This window comes from Delphinus delphis, chromosome 18 (genome assembly GCF_949987515.2).
Source record: "Delphinus delphis chromosome 18, mDelDel1.2, whole genome shotgun sequence".
NCBI lineage: Eukaryota > Metazoa > Chordata > Mammalia > Artiodactyla > Delphinidae > Delphinus > Delphinus delphis.
The window spans coordinates 319,605-341,615 of record NC_082700.1 but is presented as its reverse complement, the minus strand read 5'-3'; the positions used below and the strand labels follow the sequence as shown (position 1 = coordinate 341,615).

Below are 22,011 nucleotides of genomic sequence, written 5' to 3'. Positions count from 1 at the left end.
GTCTTTTGCAGAGCACAGGCTCTGGACGCGCAGGCCCAGCGGCCATGGCTCACGGGCCCACGGCATGTGGGATCTTCCCGGACCAGGGCACGAACCCGTGTCCCCTGCATCAGCAGGTGGACTCTCAACCACTGTGCCACCAGGGAAGCCCTAGTCTTTTTTTTAAAAAGAGTTCTTAATGATTAACAAAGGACAAAGAGGAAAAGTAAAAGCCAAACTTTCTATTTTAAAAACAGTTTAAAATACCAAGCGTGCTCATAATTACACAATTTCCCACTGATATTTTGTACTCACAAAGGAATAGAACTATTCAGTGTCTTTTTTTTTGGTGACTTGAATATTTCTCCTTGACTAAAAAGTATCCATCTGTCTGAGAATATAAGTGGAAAACAACTGCTATTTTAAAATATCTTAATAAGCAAAATTATAGAAGTGTTTAGAATGTTTAATGAATCAGATTAGCTCAGATTCTAATCACAAATAATTAATGTCAAAATTTCTTTAAAGGAAAAAACTTAAGTTCTTTCACAATAAGCTTGAGATTTTGCTAACCAAAGAGACTAACAATTTTTCCTTCTAAATCTAATGGACAGTTTTCAGTCCTTACTCAACATCTACTCTGAGCCTAAACTAGCTACTCTTTCCTTCTTGAAATGTTCTCTTTCTTTGGTTCCTCGTTTTTCTTTAGTTTTAGGTTCCCGATTTTTTTTTTTTTTTAACTTCTCTCTCTTGTAAGTGATAATGCTCAGACTTGCATCTTCACCTAGGAAGACTGGGATGATTGATGAAAGTGATGGACTCATTTATTATGTGTATGTTAACTTGCCATCTGAATCACCTAACCAGGTCTCTCTTCCATGCTCCAGACCCAGGTACTCATTTCTTTCATTCAACTAATATTTCCTGGGTACATACTGTGAGCCAAGAATGCTAGATCCCAGAGATATGGCAGTGGACAAAATAAGCAGGGTTCCTGTCCTCCTGGAGTTTATGCTATTGTGATACTGAGAGATCACATAATTACACAAACAATAAATTATACAGAACAAGGGCACAGGCCAACGAAATCTAACCCAGTCTGTGAGTTGGAGAAGGTTTCTCTTGATTAAATGACATTTCAATCGAGATTTTAAAAGGACAAGCAGAAGTTAGTGAGGCATTCCAGAAACCAAAAGAAAACATGTAGCTTTGACATAGTAAAGCAGTAGGACATGACATGAACCTTAAGGTAGACAGGCACCAGAATATTTGGGAAACATTATGTTTTATTTTATAAAGGATGGTGTGCGTATATGATATAGTTGAGCCCGACAGACTAGACTGTGGAACTTCACATTTCTTTTCTTCTTACGCCTCAGGTGCTCAGGGCACGCACTGATCAAGGGAAGCTCATGTTCTACTTTGACGACAGGGAATAGATACTATGAAAACAGTGGGACTGGTTGCAGTCCTCAGGAATCGGCAATCCGGGTGTGGAAGGGCAAGGAGACTGGCTGGGCTGCCAGAGCAGCAGAGGTGGTTTATGAAAACTGGTACCTTGGGAGGGGCAAAGCAATGTGCTTTTACAAAATTTTCAAAAGTAAATACTGTAAGTGCAATTAGTTAAGATCACGGGCTCTTTCCACTCTCACTTTTCCTGTCCTTTTTTTTCTCATCTTGGATGTTGGCCAAAGCATTCTGGGGTGGCTAAGGGGAAGCTGAGTTGGAGACACATTTAGTTTGTATTTAGTGGGATACAGTTTTGTGGCTCACGACACATCCTGTGGAGTTACGCTATTGCTAGCCATCTTGGTGCAGCAGTGGGTTCCAGAAATGCTCCCACAACCTTAGTGTCACATATGAAGACATAAGGTTCAATACAAAGCTAATGCACCACTATGTGTAATAAGTAATTGAGCCACTGTACACCTGTTTTTCTGGCATAACAGTGCTTCTCTTTCATTCTTTAACATGTCCCAGTTTGGACGAGAAATAGGGTTACCCTGTTAATAAACAAATTAAATCATAAATCAATACATTAATAAATGTCAAATCAAACTGTATTAAAGATTCATTATAATAAAACTTGAAGTGTCTTGAATATTATGTATATACATAATATATGTATAATACATGAAAGAAATAATAGATTCTCCTAAAATTAATTTTAGAAATTTACATGACATTACCAATAATTGAGCTATGGCTCTAAAAAACTTTAAAAAAATTACCAATAAACAAATTTCGATCAGCCACACTAAAGACTGGATTACTTTTCTATTCTCTCCATAGGGATATCACAAAATCTGATATTTCATGTGGTAATCAGTATACAGCTAAAAAAGAAAGTATTTTACAGATGAGTCTGAATTTTCTAACATTTGTGGTATTTGTTAACTTTTGAAAATCTGTAATTTGTTGATTTCTTTTGCCAGCCTATATAAATATTACTTTTGTTTTTTAAATTCTATAGTTATAATTTTGCATTCTTTTTCTCAAAATGGGGTCTCCCAAATGGTACAAACTTCAGGCTGACCCAGGAGACCTGGAGTTGCCCTTGCCGGGCACAAGCCTGAGCACCAAGGGTGAGCAGACATGGCTGCCTCTCCCCTCACCCCCCTTCCTTAGCCGCTGCAGCACCCGCTCCTCACTCTCACCACGCGACTCCTGCGGTCCCACGGCTGAGGGCACGGCCCACAGCTCCCGACCGCTGCACAATGCTTTTGCTGCCTGGAGATTCTCCCTCTGCTTTCTTAGCCACAGGACCTCACGCCAATACACCCAGAGCGGGTGCTGCCTTCACTCTCCCCACAAACCTGTGCTCTGTTCTCAGGGAACAGTGTCACCAGTCACTGGTGGTCAGGTCAGTGATCCTGAGTCAACCTCAACTCCCTCCTCTTTCTCACCTACAATGAGCAGCAGGGTCTTGTGATGCTCACCCCCTTTATGTTTCACGATCTAGCCATTTTCCATCTCCAGGTGTTCTTTGAAAACTTGCCATCAGACACAGCTTTCTAAAATGCAAATCTCTCAGTCCTCTGTTTAAAATCCTTCAATAGCTCCCCTTTCTTCAAGGGATAAACTGCAAACACATTCAAGTGTTTGAAAAGTACTGTAATTTACTTCTCAGTGACTGAGGTTCCTCAATTATCTAGTCTCTGCGTTTCTCCTGCCATACCAGCCACTAGTACCTTTTTTTTCTGTCCGTTAGCTGTGTGACTATACTAACAATACATAAACACACATATTCTCCCTGAATGCAGGCCTTCACTCCTGGTTGTATTAAAGAATTCAGCTTAAGTGAGAGCTCCACTGGTGAGCCCTCCAGGATTCCCCCACAGCACCGTAATTACCCTTTGCACAGCTCTTATCGCACTGAAAGGTCAGACTGACCATCTCCTTTCCTACTACAAACCAACCTTACTCACCACTGAGTATAGCATAACAAGTCAGCCTGTAAATATTTCTCGCTTATGTAACTGAACAATAAGGACTATTAGCTAATGGGCTATTTAAAAAAAAAAAAAAGTTTACTGAAGTGTATCTTAGATGTCAAAAAGTTCACTCATTTCAAGTGTATGACAGTAACTTTACCAAATGGTATAACCACCAGCATCGATCAGTTTTAGAACATTTTCACACATACACCCCCGTAAGATCCCCCACGTCCATTTACCCTTAATCCTTGTGCCCACTTCTAGCCCCAGGCAACCCCTAATCTACTTTCCGCATCTACTGGTTTGCCTTTTCTGGACATATCATACAATTAGTAATCTCCTGTTTCTGGCTTCTTTTACCTAGATTAAAATTTCTGAGGTTTAGGGACTTCCCTGGTGGTCCAATGGTTAAGATTCTGTGCTCCCAGTTCCGGGGGGCTGGGTTTGATCCCTAGTCAGGGAACTAGATGCCACATGCCGCAAAGAAGATCCCACGTGCTGCAACTAAGACCCGGCACAGCCAAATAAAGAAATATTTTTTAAAAATTTCTGAGGTTTATCCATGAAGTAGATGTGTCAGTTTGCTTCTTTTTATGGCTGAACAATATGCCACTGTAGGAATATACTGTGTTCTGTCTATTCACCAGTCACTGGATATTTACATTGTTTCCAATTTTTGGCTAGAATATGAATAGTGCTGCTATGAACAACTGCTTGCAAGTTTGTGTATGGACATATGTTTTCATTTCTCCTGGGTAGATACCTAGGAGAGGAACTGCTAGGTTTTATGGTACTTTTATGTTTAAATTTTGAGACATCCACAAGCCATTTTCCAAAGAGCTACACGCTGTTCTGCGTCCCCCAGTAATGAGGGTTACTCCACGTCCTCACCAGCATCTGTAATTGTCTGTCTTATGTATAACAGCTGTTCTAGTGGGGGAGAAATGGTACCTCATTATGGCTTTAATCTGCATTTCCCTGATGATTAATGACATTGAGCATCTTTCATGTACCGATTAGCCAATTGTATATCTTCTCTGGTAAATGTCTGTTCATATATTTTATCCATTTTCTTTGGTTGGACTGTCTTCTTATTGAGTTTTAAGAGTTCTAGGAATTCCAAAAACAAGTCCTTTATAGGATACGTTCTGCAAGTATTTTCTCCCGGTCTGTTGTTTGTCTTTCACTTACTTAATAGTGTCTTTTGAAATGTACATGTTTTAAATACGATGAGAACAAACTTATCATTTCTTTTCTTTTATGGACTATGCTTTTGGTGTCTTATCTTAGATATCTTTGCTCAATCCACTGTACTGAAGATTTCCTTTTTTCTTCTGGAAATTTACTTTAGCTCTTAATTTTAAGAGTATAATCCATTTGAGCTAGCCTTTGTGTACAGTGTGAGGTAAGAATTATGCAAATGCAAATTAAACCAAACCACTACACATCTACTAGAGCCACCAGAATCGAGAACACCGACAGCACCGAATGCTGGCGAGGATGTGGAGCAGCAGGAACCCTCACTCACTGCTGGTGGGAACGCACACTGAAGTTACTGTGGAAGACAGTTTGGCGGTTTCTTATAAAACTAAACATACTCTTATCATAGGATCCAGCAATTGTGCTACTTGGTATTTACCCAAAGGAGGTGAAAACTTATGTCCACACAAAAACCTGCACGCAATCTCTACAGCAGCTTTATTCATAATTGCCAAAACTTAGAAGCAACCAAGATGTCCTTCAGTAGGTGAATGGATAAATAAACTGTGGTGCAACTAGACAATGGAATATTATTCAGTGCTAAAAAGCAATGAGCTGTCAAGCCAGAAAAAGACACAGAGGAACCTTAAGTGCATATTACTAAGTGAAAGATGCCGATCTGAGAAGGCTACAGACTGTATGATTCCAATGTGGAAAAGACAAAACTACGGAGACAGTAAAAAGATCAGTGCTTGCCAGAAACTAGAGGGGAGGGAAGGATGAACAGGCTCTCACAGAGTTTTAGGACAGTGAAAATACTCTGTATGATACTATAATGGTGGATTCAAGTCATTATATATGTTAAACCCCACAGAATACACACTAATATAAACCATGGACTTTGATGATTATGACACGTCCATACAGTCTCACTGATACCAGCGAACACAACACGTTAGGGGGTGATGATGGTGGGGAGGCTGTGCCTGCGTGGGGTAGGAAGTGTACGGGAACTCTGTGCCTTCCGCTCCACGTTCTGAACCCAACACTGCTACAGAAAACAAAGCCTATCTAACAAAATAAAAAGGGTGACAGACCTGAATATGAAACATAAAACTATAGAATACACAGGAGAAAACCTTTATGACCTGGGGTTAGGCAAAGATTTCTTACCTAAACACAAGCACCTGAATTATAAAAGAAAAAACATTGTCAAACTGAACTTCAAAACCAGAACCTTCTGCTTTTCTTTTTTTAAATAAATAAATTTATTTATTTATTTTTGGCTGCGTTGGGTCTCCATTGCTGCGTGTGGGCTTTCTCTAGTTGCGGCGAGCGGGGGCTATTCTTCGTGGTGGTGCGCAGGCTTCTCACTGCGGTGGCTTCTCTTGTTGCAGAGCACAGGCTCTAGGCACGCAGGCTCAGTAGTTGTGGCGCAAGGGTTCTAAGAGCGCAGGCTCAGTAGTTGTGGCGCACGGCATTTGTTGCTCCGCGGCATGGGGGATCTTCCCAGACTAGGGATCGAACCTGTGTCCCCTGCACTGGCAGGCGGATTCTTAACCACTCACTGCGCCACCAAGGAAGTCCCCCTTCTGCTCTTTGCAAGACACTTTAGGAAGTCAGATTGGAAGAAAATATTTGCAAAGCACATGCCTAATGAAAGGCTTGTATCTAGAATGTATAAACAACTTTCATATTTCAATAACAATAAGCAACAATGTTTTAAAAGCCAGACACAAAAAGGCAAAATGTTATATGACTCCATTTATATGAAGTTGTGGAATAGTCAGAATTATGGAGACAGAAATTCGATCAGGAGCTGCCAAGGACCGGGTGTGGCGGAAGGAGACTGACTACATGAAGGCACCAGAGGGAACTCTGAGGGGTGATGGAAACAGTCTGCATCTTGACTGTGATGATGGTTGCATGACTATATGTATTTATCAAAATTCATAACTGTACCTAAAAAGGGTGAATTTCTTATTGTATATGTTATATATCTCAATAACCCTACTTAAAAAAAAAAAGAAAACCCAGTCCAATACATTTGAATGTTTCCTCTCCTTTCCTTCCCTCCCTCGCTTAGGACCTATAGTGAAAAAGGGCAGGCCCTCTCTTCTTCTACTAGTTCCGTTCCTCCCTTGTTAGGGGCGAGGTGGGGGGAGAGCCAGACCACACGCTGAGCACGTCACTGCAGGCCTCTGCTGGGTGTCTCCTCACTGCTCCTCTGGCTTCCCCTGGCAGGCATCACGTGTGGGTGTTATCAAATATTGGCTTTCTTAATGGCTGTGCGAGGGAGTTCTTCAGAAGACCCCTCAGGGGCCAACCCCAATGCACAAGTCACTATTGTGGAAGAACTGCTGTGTCTTGACTACACACCCTCCCACCCTCCCTAGCACCGCTCTGCTCTTCTGATTCCGGGGTCACCTCAACCACTGGCCTGGCCTGGGTCTCAGCACAATAGCTCAAGCCTGGGTCTCTCTGAAAGTATCTACCTGAGCGCAGGAAAGATCCACATGTCTCCAGGTGAGAACATGGGCTTCTCTGCCACGATGCTCACGCTCGACCCTGCCGTTTCTCTTCCTGATCCTCTTCACAAAGGTTCAGGAGGCACCTAAGCAGACACCCCACCTAGAATAAGACGCCAGTCTCCTTTTCTTAGAAGCACCCTCCATCTCCAGGAGCCATTCTTGTTGTTGTAGAATCCCTTACAGATGAAGGAAAAAGCCACTCTATTCCCACTAGACTAAAGACTCCAATTATTTTTCCTTCTCTTTTTACTGACCCATTAACAGGGAAAAGCTCCCAAGTCTATAGCCTAAGCAGATAATCAATGGGGAATGATATGCCAGTTTCCCTTCTTGTGAAGTGTTACATATGAAGTAAAAATAAAAGTTTACAGGTCCACTTACCCTACTTCATAAGATGCTAGGCCCTCTTTAACTAGCTGGTCATTAATACTGGTAGGAGTCATTCCAGGAGCACCATGAAAATCGAAAAGCTCAACTAAGAGCACATTGTCTTCCAGAATTTCTGTAAAACCATTAAGACTAGTTTGGGGAAAGAAACAAATATGTCCCAAAATATACTAAAGAGCAATTTTTAAAAACCTGAGAACTTAATTTCCTTCATTTTGCATAATGTCAGTCTCTCTCTAGGGGTAAAAGTAGCATTTTTCACACATAAAAGAACTGCCAATGTTAATAAAATTTTCATTTTAGGTTATTGTGTACTGTTCCATAATGAACCGAAAGCAGCTTAAAGCTTTTAGGTCCAGAAAAAACATAGTGACATATACTTATTGAAGCAGCATTCTGTTGTGTTTTTAAACTGTTTTATTGGATTCTGCCAAATTCCAGAGGACAAAAGAAATGAATGAAAGTTAATTCAGGCCAGTGCTTATTTGCAAAGTTTTACAGCTTTTATAAGAATGGCACCAAACAACAACAACAAAAAAAAGCAGCACAAAGTTTAAAACAACAAAAACTCAACCCAGAGCATTAAGTGGAATTTTTCCCCGTCCTTCTGTTTTTAGGACAAACCATTAGGTCTATTTCTTAATCTAAACTGGGAGTTAGCTGAGGGTAAAGTTACACCTCGTGTGCCTATTTACTTATTTATAGTACATAGCATAGAGAACCTGCTCAATATGCATTTGAATAAACGACTGAGGAATTTCTTTAGGAAACACACAGTTCTATGCACTGAGATCGGTTTATGTCTATACTTCTATACAATAGTAGCTGGCAGGTGCTAAGAGAATGATGATTCCAAATAAAAAGATAACTCATTACCAGCAGTAACATCCTATATTACCTAGTTGTAAGAATACATGTTAGAAAGCTATTTTTCAAGAGCTTAAAAATCATTCTTCACTACTTTTTTAACACATAAATTATCTAGAAACAAAAAGCTAGATAAATTATCTAGAAACAAAAAGCTAAGCAACTCTGAGCCTCAGTAAACTCTAATCTCCTCACTTTCCATCTTTTGTGTTCCCTTTAGTGCTTTGATTTCATACTGCCCATGCACAAGTTCTTTATTCCACAGGGCCAGCTTCCCATGGTGCTGTACCTTCACCATCTTCCCTGCTCTGCTCCTAATTAAAATTTAAATGTCTCTTGCTTTGTAAGGTAACAATGTATACTAATCTCATCACTGTGCAGGTTAATGGGGAAAGATGTTTTAGGTCTGGTGGGGCCTTCTGGCATTCCTTAAATCAAATTATCTAGGTTAAGATACACTACAACTTGTGTTTAGATATTATTGGTATAACAAGTAATTGAGAATGAAAAAGGGGGAGTCAAGAGAGAAACCCAGGAGGTCTTGCCTTCGTGGGTTAACCTCGGGAGGAGACGTTAAAGGGAGAGCTAAAAACCAACAGAATAAAATACCAAAAGGAAAGCTGAGAAGCAGAATTAAAGCACATTAAAGTCAGCTCAAAATCAGTGGAGATTACTCAAGACTAAGAGGCCCTTAACTTACTGTTTATATCAGAGAATCCAGACATAAAAATTCTATAGACTAAGGGTACAATTTCTACCATCATATTCCTCTTCAACAGAGCTACCACGTCAGAACAATGTCTTATGTTAAAGTGAATAAATTAACACAAATATGCAATCATTTCTAGGTTATGTGGCCTTGAGCAATTGATCTTTAAGCTTCAATTCCCTTGTAAAACAGGCTAATAATCTCATGGTATTTTGGGTTTACTAGATGGGAGTATGATGAAAATAAAAAAAATGGATACAGTAAAAAGTACCTTTTGAAGTCCCTTAAGTCAACCCTAAGTAAACATGCTCATGTGTATCCTGCACTAGTACTTGTTAAGACCAACACAGCCACGTTGGTCACAGCTTTGGAAAAGATCAAAATCCCAGATAATAACAGCTTTCAAATCCCCCATCCAAATCCCTTGGGGCCAGACATGTTTCAGAATTCTTCAAATTGAGAAAAGCTATATAGAACATATATTGCTTATTTTGTAATACCCACAGCAATTCTGAGGCAGCAGCTCAGAAGCGAACATGACTATCCTGAAGTGGAATATATCTCACTGTAAAGAAGATCAATACAACATATAGCATTGTATCTTCATGTAAATTCAGATCAGATTTTGCCATTAAACTTGCTGGGTTACCAAACTGTGGGCTAGCGCTCAGCCTGTGTATCTCAGACCCAAACTGTTCCAAAAAAGAAGCAACTTTTTTCAAAATATGCCGAGAGCCTATACTTAAACTTCCTCAAGTAGAATGAAACAAAAACAAAAAAACCTATTTACCAGTTATGTCCCATCTCCCCTCACTTTCTTGCAAATTATACCTTAGCATCCATCACTCCAAGATGAGGGACAGAGACCCAGGACAAAAGCAAAGAGAAACAAGAGAAGCTAACTCCTTGCTTTACGGCTTTCAAAGGGCCATGCTGAGGGTGACTTGATCTTTAATGGAAATTTTTGCCTCATGTACTGATTTTAGGCTCTAGAGCCTGCAGAAGATATTATTCCATTGTCCCCAGTTCTCAATAAATGTTCTCTCTCACTACTCATACTGATGACACATTGAATTTATTATATGATCTGACAAATGTTATATCATAATGTTAGTCTTATTTAAAATTATGATCATACAGCAACAAATAAAAATGGAAATAGCTTACTAATGACTGAACATGTCATAAACTTATCTTGAGTCTTTTCTTGAAATTTTTCTGTAGCTTTTTTTGACCACTGCAGTGTCCCTTTACATGGTTCAATATAGGCCAGCTTACATTTAATTGCCTGTGTCAAACAAAATTGCACCATTAAGAAAGTAAACTTAACTTAGTTATTTTAGAATTAAAATAAAGTGTTCAATGTGTACAAAACTAAACTTTGCATTTGAATTTAATACATATTTAGAAAACAAATAAATGTCCAAAGATGTCTCTAACAGTACTTTTATAAATGCAAACAGTTAATCAACAGAGTATGGGATTAAGAGGTACAAACTATTATGTATAAAATAAGCTACAAGGATATATTATACAGCACAGGGAATATAGTCAATATTTTACAATAACTATAAATGGAGTATAACTTTAAAAAATCATGAATCACTATATTGTACACTTGCAACATACATAATGTACATCAATTAAAAAATAAAATCCGTAATAACCTATTAAAAAAAATCCAAACCAAAAATGAAACAAACAACAAAAAAACAGAGTATTTTGTTGAATGAATTATTGTATACTCAGACAGTGGAAAAATAAGCATCCACTGAAAGAATTATGATACACTGTTAAATGAAAAATCAAGTTATAGGACTATATATAGTCTAATCCCATAATTTTTTTTTTTTTTTTGCCATACGCGGGCCTCTCACTGCTGTGGCCTCTCCCGTTGCAGAGCACAGGCTCTGGACGCGCAGGCTCAGCGGCCATGGCTCATGGGCCCAGCCGCTCCGCGGCATGTGGGATCTTCCCAGACCAGGGCATGAACCTGTGTCCCCTGCATCGGCAGGCGGACTCTCAACCACTGCGCCACCAGGGAAGCCCTAATCCCATAATTCTTAAAAACACAGAAGATGTATCTTACAAGTATATATATCAAAAATATTGAATAATTCTGAGTGATTCCCCCCTCATTTTACTCATCCGTATTTTCAAATTTTTCCTGTATCATTTTACCCATTTTTAAATGAAAAATACTGCTTAATAACAATTCAAATACTAGGAGTATATGAATTAGGAAATAAACCTCCTTAAACTTATCTCTGGGGACTAGGATTCCAAGATAATGATAAGTTTTTTATTGATACTTATTCTTCCAGACTTCTCTCTTTCTCTGGCACACATTATATATACTTAAACATAAATGGCATCACAGTAAAATCATTTCTATAATCAGTTTTTTTCACATAATATATCATATTCTTACTACCTTATACAGATATTTCAAAATAACACTAAAAGCTGCACACCAGTAAGTACTTATAAAGACACAAATATATACACATTTAGAATTAATGTTTATTTGTTAAGATACATATTATTTTTTAAACAGTAACTATAGAGACTCTTTTCTATAGCCCATGAATCAGAAATTATTTACAGAAAAAGTAAAGTTAAAAGAACATTTCTACAGTGAAAATAACTTCTAAAAATACTTGCATATTTGTGCTAATATTCTAACCCTATGATTTATAATGAGTAGATTACCTTCTCTGCAGGATTCAGAAACTCATCCTTTATTTTACGCATTTCTTTAAGTGTTATTTTTGCTGTATTGCCAAAATCCACATATTTAACTTCAACTTCACGATGTCCAGGCAATCCTTCAAAAATTATGAAATTGGAAATCACAAACTTGGGAAAAAAAAGAATTATCTAGCAAGATTAAGACTGATCTACAATCAACTAGATTCGAACACTTCTATGTTCAACATACAAACTTAATATTATTTTAATGTAGAAAACATTTCTAATATGTGAACTTCACAAAATCAACCATAATGCACAGCTGTTCAGACTCGGTGAATGAGAAACTAACAATTTAAAGATATCTAGGGCTACCCTGGTGGCGCAGTAGTTGAGAGTCCGCCTGCCAATGCAGGGGACACGGGTTCGTGCTCCGGTCCGGGAAGATCCCACAGGCCACGGAGCGGCTGGGCCCGTGAGCCATGGCCGCTGAGCCTGCGCGTCCGGAGCCTGTGCTCCGCAATGGGAGAGGCCACAACAGTGAGAGGCCCGCGTACCGCAAAAATAAAAAAAATAAAAAAGATATCTAAAGGACAAACAAAATCAGGATAACAAAACAGCCATCAAATGCTAGGTGTTATGTCCTAAAAGTTAAGAATTAGGTTTGGAGTTAGACACTTAAATGACATGTGACTCTGAGAACGCTAATTAATATCTCTAAGATACTACCCTGAGCAAGTTACTTTTTCTCTGTAGGCCTCATTATTTCACCTGTAAAGTGGGTGTACCAATAGAATCAAATCTTATTAAGACTCTTTTTGAGGACTCACCTATTTAAAATACTCTGCAAAGAACCAAGCATAAAAGAAGCACTTAATGTTTGTTAGTCAACATAGGTAATCAAACAAGGCAAAACACTTAATGATCAAGACACAGGTTCATTTGTATAATATCTAATTGTGAAATTTAAAAAAATTATCTGGGGATATTGTGAAAAATGAACAGAAACAGACCTCTATGTGAAACTAGTTTTCATATTTTAAAGGATACCAAAGAAACCTCTGGAAGGTTTGAACACATCAAAGTTTGAATAAAGATCTACCATAAACTGACCTTTTTGTAAATACTCAGAATACGAAATATGACTGACTTTAGTCCCCTAAGCACACGTATGTACAATGCTACAAAACTTGTTGCCATTACTTTCAAATTTAAAAACTAATACAGTACATGTAATTTCAAAATGGAAAAAGTTTGGGCATTCTCTGCCCCTTGGTAGAAGTGAAAGCAGATGTAACAATACTGGCACTGCTCGAGATGGCACTCAAGCAGCTCAGGTACCTGAGAAGTCGTGTGTACCCTAAGAGTAAGGTAAAGAGGTGAGGGGACCTTGCCCTGTTTCCACTGGAATCCTCATGCAAGAAAGATAATCTCAAGTGTAACGACACCATTAGATTCTTACCATTCCTCAAGTCTCTGAATGCAGATGCGGTTTTAAACAAAAACAAACAAATGGATATGGGACTTAAAAGAACAGTTTTCCCCAAATTATCAATCATGTGTGAGTAGAATCGGGAGACATGGAAGGTCTCAAAATTTCCCTTCCATTTATTCTCTCTGAGGAAAATGCTCCACCAAAATATGGGAGTAAACCGAAAAGGTAAATGAGATCCAGAAAACAAGCAATCCAACTTAGGAAAACAAGTGAAATAAACTCCCAAAATAACAAGCCTAGGGGACAAGCAGTCTAATTGGAGCAAATAACAGGATGTTTTCACTGTTACGAAAAAAAAAAAAAAATCAAACCAGCATTATCTGAAAAGTCTAATCATGTGGAAAATTGTTTTAAACTATTAGGAAAATGTAGCCATAGGTTACTGGCCAAAAAGTTCTTTCGGTTTTTAAAGTAAAAATAAAAGACACATTTTTCATTTTCACCAAGCACTTCATTGAACAACATATTCACCCTTTTTGTTCCACTACCTTCTGCCATTTTTCAGGCAACTTCATAATTTGATCTTCCCAAAACTTATCTTTTTGAACAAAGAACTGTTCCAGGTGCCTTTTACAGTCTTCCAGGAGATGGAAATTTTTTCCATTAAGAGAATTTTGTGAAGACCGAAATAAATGGAAATCTCAAGGTGTAATGTCTGGTGAATACAGCGGATGAATCAGAACTTCCCAGCCAAGCTGTAACAGTTTTTGCCTGGTCATCAAAGAAACATGCAGTCTTGTGTTACCCTGATGGAAGAGTATGTGTTTTCTTTCTTTCTTTCTTTCTTTTTTTTTTTTTCTTGGCAGTACGCGGGCCTCTCACTGTTGTGGCCTCTCCTGTTGCGGAGCACAGGCTCCGGACACGCAGGCTCAGCGGCCATGGCTCAAGGGCCCAGCCGCTCCGTGGCATGTGGGATCTTCCCGGACCGGAGCACGAACCCGTGTCCCCTGCATTGGCAGGCGGACTCTCAACCACCGCGCCACCAGGGAAGCCCAGAGTATGTGTTTTCCGTTGACTAATTCTGGACGCTTTTCGTCGAGTGCTGCTTTCAGTTGGTCTAATTGGGAGCAGTACTTGTTGGAATTAATCGTTTGGTTTTCCGGAAGGAGCTCATGATAAGAGGATTCCCTTCCAATCCCACTATATACGCGACATCACCTTCTTTGGATGAAGACTGGCCTTTGGTGTGGTTGGTGGTGGTTCATTTTGCTTGCCCCACGATCTCTTCCGTTCCACATTATTGTACAGTAACCACTTTTCATCCTCCGTCACAATTTGTTTTAAAAATGGAATGTTTTTGTTACGTTTCAGTGGAGAATCGCATGAGGAAATACAGTCAAGAAGGTTTTTTTCGCTTAACTAACGTGGAACCCAAACATCAAAGCGATGAACGTAACCAAGCTGGTGCAAATGATTTTCAACCCTTGATTTGGACGTTTTGAGTATGTCAGCTACTCAAAAGCATCTCCAGCATGGTATGACATTGACTGTTCTCAATTAATGTCTCTATTTGATCGATATCAACTTCAACTGGTCTACCTGACAGTGGAGCATCGTCCAGAAAGAAATCTCCAGCATGAAACTTCGCAAACCACTTTTGACACGTTCTATCAGTCACTGCACCTTCTCCATACACTGCACAAATCTTTTTTTGCGTTTCAGTCGCGTTTTTACCTTTCTTGAAATAATAAAGCATAATATGCTAAAAATGTTGTTTTTCTCTTCCATCTTCAAAATTAAAATGGCTACACAAATTTCACCAATTTTGATGTTTCTTTTTAAATGCACGCTGATACGACAGCTGTCACAATACAACAAACAATACAATTGTTTCGAATGAAGTTAAAGACAACTAAGTGCTATGAGAGCCATCTTACGGGAGAAATGAACCTTTTGGCCACAACCCAATGAAAGAAAATGGAGTGAAAAACTGATGCAATTATTAACTCAGAATTAAACTATACTTTATGGAGTAGCACTGAAAATACCTGCATAGAATAAGAATATAACTAAAAATTTTGATATATCAATAACTATGTGGGGGGAGAGAGGGGACAAAAGAGCTACAAGAGATCTAAAATTCATATAACATAATTAATACCTAAGACTGAAGTACCTACAAAGTATTATATTATTTAGAAGAAACAACACAGATAAATAACAAAAAGTATTTGTCTTTTTGGAGAAGAGTGAAGTATGTGTCATTTACCACTATTTAACTTTCTCAATAAGGCAATGTTAGAAAAAAAAAAAAAATGGTGAAGTCCTAGTCAAATCGAATGAAATCTAAGGAGCCAGAGGTTCATCTATCAACACTATTGCTAGCTTTCTAAAGAGCAAAACTGTAAGATCAAAAATATCACTTCCATGATTTAATTTGTACTGACTCAAATGGTATCAATTTTTAAGCATAACACTTCCCTGAGGAAATAGTGTGCAATTTCCTACCAATAACTTTTGCTCGGTACCAAACTCCATCTTCAAATTTAGCTACACAGGCTTGATCTTGAACTGGACAGAGGATTTCAAGATTTTCTGCATCTTCATTTTTATAGAATTCCTCAATTGCCTTTAATACAAATAAAAAATCCAGGCTCTTTATCTAAGAAACAGAGTTAAAGCAGGGATTAAAGCACTGTAGTTTCATAGAAACTTAAAATTTAAGTGTTGCATGTTTATAGGCACTGCTCATAAAATTATGAAATATTAGAACTGAATTAGATATAAGCTGTCATGTAATTTATATCTGAAATATTTTGTTACAGAAGTAGTATATAAAATTAGCATATATAAACATAACAAAATTTTTAAAAATCACATTTTTCCAGATATCTAAAACGTATATGCTTCTAGGTATTTTTCTTTTTTTTTGGCTGCGCTGTGCAGCTTGCAGGATCTTAGTTCCCTGATCAGGGACTGAACCCAGGCCCAGAGCAGTGAAAGTGCTGAGTCCTAATCACTGGACCACCAGGGAACTCCCGCTCCTAGATCTTTTTCTAAGCACACTTTCCATACTTTTGTATGTACCAAAAATGAGACCATACCATACGTATAATTCGATAATCTGCATTTTTCTATCAATTCTCACTTTTTCTGCCTCAGTAAGTGTTCCTACTAGTACTTCTAGACCATATTAGATTTCCCTAACTGACCAAACCCAGTATCCAATCTAAGACTACATGTTATATTTGGTTACCTCAATAAGTCTTATAATTTAGTGTAGTGTTCTTTTTAAAATGACCCTGTCTTATTAAAGACAGTGTGCTATTTTTCTGCAGAATGCCCCATCTTCTGGATTTATGTGGTTATGTTTTCATCCTGTTATTTATCTTGTTCCGCCACCGAGCAGGGCCTATCCCTGGAATTTCTCCCAAACTGAGAGTTGTATCTACAAGTTTGATGGATTCAAGCCAAATCTTTTGGCTAGAATACGTCAAGTTGCAACAAATCAAGACACAATATTACTGACTCACTAAGGATATGCTAAGATTCACCTACAGAAAGGGCTTGTGATTCTCATCCCTTCATTATACAGTTACATTTTTCCCTTGTGGTCACCAAGTAATTCATGTAGTACTACTCTGGCATTGTATGAACGTCCAATTTCCCATCAGCCATCCATCTAATGGTTTTAATGTGAATTGATAAATCTTCTTTAATAAATCAATCATTTCAGTAGAGTTTGTGAAATGACTGCATAATTGAATAGAGCTTTATCTTATTAAATGGGACTATTTGGTTACTTAAAACCTGATGTTCTTATACTACTTAAAACACAGCTCCTAAAACAAAACCAAGGATGAATGTTTATTTTTCCAAATACCAATTCTTAAGATGAAAAATATTTTAAAATCCATCTCAAATGGTCAAAAAATGAAGTTTTTCTCTTTTGTGGGTATAATAATGCAAGTGGAAATTTTCTGAATCTTTTGTTATTTCATATAAATTATTTTCACAACACTTTAAACCTTTCTTTTTTTTTTTTCCACAGTACATTGTTGTAATTGTTCTATTTTATTGTTGGTTATTGTTGTTAATCTCTTGCTGTGCCTAATTTATAAATTAAACTGTATCTTAGGTATACATGTATAGGAAAAAACATCATATATACAGGGTTCAGTACTGCCCACAGTTTCAGGCGTCCACTGGGAGTCTTGTATCCCCTGCAGACAAGGGGGGACCACTATATGTGATGGAGGAAATGGACGGAGGTCTGGATGCACAGACTGTAAACCTTTATTTCTAAGTAGGTATTATTCATATTCTTCCATTAACAGATTACCCAAATGGAACACTGGAAAATTCAACAGAGAAATGACATCAGCAAAACAGCAGACTCTGAAGCTCCAAGCTCTTGTGTCCCCACAGAAACACTGAAAAAATGAGAAACCATCTGAACCAACTTTGTTAGAGCTCTGGGAAACAAAGGCTTACAGCACCCAAGCAAACACCCAATCAAGCTTTCAACATTCAAGGAAATCAACATAAACATTTGCTGAACACGAGCTAAAAGAACAGAGAGACTTCAGTGATCACATACTAGGAATAGTATTTGTAAGAATAGTTTGAAAAAGTCTCAAAATAAACCAACTACTAGTCTTCAACAATTTTAAAAAATCCAGGATGTGTGTGGCGGGTGATCTTTCAGAGTTCTGTAATAGTCAATGCCCAATTTTCAACAAGAAATCAGAAGGCATACAAAGAAACAGGAAAACATGGCTCATTCCAAGGAACAAAATAAACAGACAGAAATCAGCCCTTAGGAAGCCCAGATAATGGATTTACTAGACAAAGACTTTAGAACAACTGTCTTAAATATGCTCAAAGAGCTAAAGGAAGACATGGACAAAGAACTAGAGAAAACCAGGAAAACAATAAAGGATTAAAATGAAAGTATCAACAAAGAGACAGTAATTATAAAAAGGAATCAAATTCTGTAGCTGAAAAGTACAATAACTGAAACAAAAAATATTCTGGAGGGGTTCAATAGCAGATTTGATCAGGCAGAAGAGTCAGTGAACTTGAATATAGGACAACTGAAATAGTGAGGAACAGAAAGAAGAAAGAATTAAGTGAACAGAGCCCAAAGTATTTGTCAGATATTAATCACACCAATATATGCATTATGGGAGTCCCAGAAAGAGAAGAGAGAAAGAAAGGAGCAGAAAGAGTATCTGAAGAAATAATGACCAAAAACTTCCCAAATTTGATGAAATACACAAATCTACAAATCCAAGCAATATTATGGGTTGATTTGTGTCTCCTCCAAAAAGATATGTTGGAGTTGTAATCCCCAGAACCTCAAAACATGACCTTATTTGGAGATACGGTATTTATCAAGTTAAAATGAGGTCGTTAAAGTAGGCCTTAATCCAATGTGATTGGTGTCCTTATTAAAAGGGGTAAATTTGGGCACAAAGACACATACACAGGAGAATGCATGTAAAGATGAAGGCAGAAACTGAAGTGAGGCAGAAGCCACTGAACACCAAATTTTCCAGCTAACCACCAGAAGCTAGGGAAAAAGGCATGGAATAGATTCTCACTCACAACCTTCAGAAGGAACCAACACTACTAACAACTTGATCTCACACTTCTAGATTCCAGAATTGTGAGACAATAAATTTATGTTGTTTAAGCCACTTAACTTGTGGAACTTTCTTATGGCACCCCTAAGAAATGAATACAGATTTTGGAATAGGAAAGTAGCGTGCTGTTGTAATAAATACCTAACATATGAGAGAAGCTTTGAAATTGGGTAATGAATAGAAAGAAAAGGAAGAATTATGCGGTACTTGAATGAAAATAACCAGATTGCTTTGGAAAGATTACTGGCAGAAATATGGATGTTAAAGGTGCTTCTGGTGAGGTTTCAGACAGAAATGAGGAATACGATACTGAAAACTGGAGGAAAGGCAATCCTTGTTACACAGTGGTAGAGAACTTGGTTGAATTATGTTCTACTGAGTGAAAAGTTGAACTTGGATATTTAGCTGAGGACACTGCTAAGCAAAGTGTCAAAGTGCCAGCCAGGTTTCTCCTTGCTGCTTATAATAAAATGTGAGAGGACAGACATAAATTGAAGAATAAATTGTTAAACATAAAGGAAGCAGAATCTGAAGATTTAGAAAATTCTCAGCCTATATGTATTTCAAAAAATGAGAAAGCAAGCTCTGGAGTGAACACCAAGGGCATGGCTGGACAGTGTCTGCTCAAGAGATTATGGGTAGGGCTTCCCCGGTGGCACAGTGGTTGGGAGTCCGCCTGCCGATGCGGGGGATGCGGGTTCATGCCCCAGTCTGGGAGGATCCCACATGCCGCTGGGCGGCTGGGCCCGTGGGCCATGGCCGCTGAGCCTGCGCGTCCGGAGCCTGTGCTACACAATGGGAGAGGCCGCAGTGGTGGGAGGCCCACGTACAGCCAAAAAAAAAAAAAAAAAAAAAAGAGATTATGGGTATACGACTTGTGGATCTAATCATTCGTCTCAGCAGAAACAATGCCAGCGTGAACTGAAGGGGACAGAGGTGAGAGGAAATGAAGGGGGGCCGGTGGGCTTGTGGGATTCTATAGGCAGGAAGTGAGCTGATAGAGCTATTCAGTTATGAACTTATGTTTCAAGAAAAGGGAAGACTGATCCTGAAGGAGATTCAGAGGCTAGTGTGTCTGCAACTGCTACTCAGGCCCAGAGGGCACAGACCTGAGAGGCAGGGCTGGTTCCTCCTCTGTTCCAGGGATGGGGCCTCCTCCTGGGTTCCAGAGGGTTAGGATAAATCCTCAATTCCAATGGGTGAGGTTGCTGCCATGACTGAAGGGGTAGGGCCACCACCCTAGTGGGACTGGAGGACAGAGCATCCAGCCAATGAGGATTATTCTCAAGCCGTAAGAATCTAATGGAATTTTCCCTGCTAGGTTTTAGACTTACTGTCTAGTCTCACAGATTCAGAGACAGAGAGGAGTTCTGCCTCAGCTTGAGTTAAACAATTCTTACCTATACCTGATTCAGATAATCAGGGATTCAGTGATTTTATATGAGATTCTGGATTTAGATTTGATGCTAGAATGATTAAGATTTTTTGGAATGTTGGGATGGGGTTATTGCATGTGGGGAGGAAATTTTTGATACAGCAGAAAGTGGACTGCTTATGGGTTGAATTGTGTCCTCCCCCCCAAATATGTTGAAGTTCTAACCCCCCCAGTACCTCAGCATGTGTCCTTATTTGGAGATAGGGTTTTACCTTGATAGGTATTATCAAGTTAAAGTCTTAGGCGGGACCTAATTCAACATGACTGTTGTCTGTATTAAAAAACTGAGACAGACAAGTACACAGAGAGAGTGCCATGTGAAGGAAGCAGAGACTGGGATGACGCAGCAGAAGCCAATGAGTGCTAAAGACTGCCGGCAAACCACCAAATCTAGGGGAGAGACATGGAACAGATCACAGACCTCACCCTCCCAGACCACAGAAGGAACCAACTCTGCCAACACCTTGACCTTGAACTTGCAGACTCCAGAACTGTGAGAAAATAAATTTCTGCTTTTTTAAACTACCTACTATATGGCACTTCTTGCACGAGGCGGGTGGGAGTGGGCATGCCACACAGCTTGTGGGATCTTAGTTCCCTGACCACAGATTGAACCTGGCTCCTGGCAGTGAAAGCGCAGAGTTCTAACCACTGTACTGCCAGGCAATTCCCTGTGGCACTTCGTTATAGCTGCCCTAGAAAGTTACTATACTCAAAAAACGCAAAGTAGGATAAATTCAAAGAGAGACACACTAGATGCATGATAAACAAACTGTCAAAAGCCAAAGACAAAGTGAGAGTTGTGAAAGCAGCAAGAGAGAAGTGACTTGTCATATATAAGGGATCATCAATAAGATTATCATCTGACTTCTCATCAGAAATCCTGGAGGTCAGAAGATAATATTAAACTGCTGAAAGAAAAAAAGCATCAACTGAGAATTACAGATCCAGCAAAACTATCCTTCAAAAGACAGGAAGAAATAAGCTATTCACAGATAAACAAGAGGTGAGGAAGTTCACTAACACCAGACCTGTCTTATAAACAATGCTAAAGGGAGTCATTCAGGAGGAAATGAAAGGTGCTAGAGTGTAACTCAGAGCCACATTAAAATGTAAAGATCTGTGGTTAACATAAATACGTGGACAAATATGAAAGCCAATATTATTAACTTTAGTTTGTAATTCCACTTTTATTTTCTACAGGATTTAAAAGATAAATGCATAAAAATAATTATAAATCTACATTATTGAGCACACAATGTACAAAGATTTATTTCTGAGATCAATAATATAAAAGGAGAATGGAGTTATACACGAGTAGGGTTTTGTTCAATTAAAGTTGGTAACAATTTGTATTAACCTCTGTCACTTTAGGATGTTATATGTAATCCCCATGGTAACAATAGATAAATATATAGATACACAAAAGGAAATAAGAAGGGAACCAAAACATGATGCTACAGTATTTCCACACCCATGTTCATTGCAGCATCATTCACAATAGTCAAGAGGTAGAAGCAAACCAAACGTCCATCAATGGATGAATGAATTAATAAAATGTGGTATATACATACAATGGAATATTAGTCAGCCTTAAAGAAGTTAAGTCCTGTCACATGCTACAACATAGGGCATTATGCTAAGTGAAAAAAGCCAGTGCCAAAAGGACAAATACAGGTATCCCTGCTATCT

General features: G+C 38.6%; 1 protein-coding gene across 1 annotated transcript in view; it reads right to left on the bottom strand.

Moving 5' to 3' along the window:
- Positions 1-22,011, bottom strand: part of RNF17 (ring finger protein 17) — a 110,368-nt gene that overhangs the window by 41,829 nt on the left and 46,528 nt on the right. The window contains exons 17-20 of the mRNA XM_059995543.1: positions 15,745-15,898; positions 11,823-11,938; positions 10,278-10,398; positions 7,529-7,649 (exon numbers count right to left, since the gene is read on the bottom strand). Coding sequence (XP_059851526.1) covers positions 7,529-7,649; positions 10,278-10,398; positions 11,823-11,938; positions 15,745-15,898 — 512 coding nt within the window. The remainder of the gene's footprint in view (positions 1-7,528; positions 7,650-10,277; positions 10,399-11,822; positions 11,939-15,744; positions 15,899-22,011) is intronic.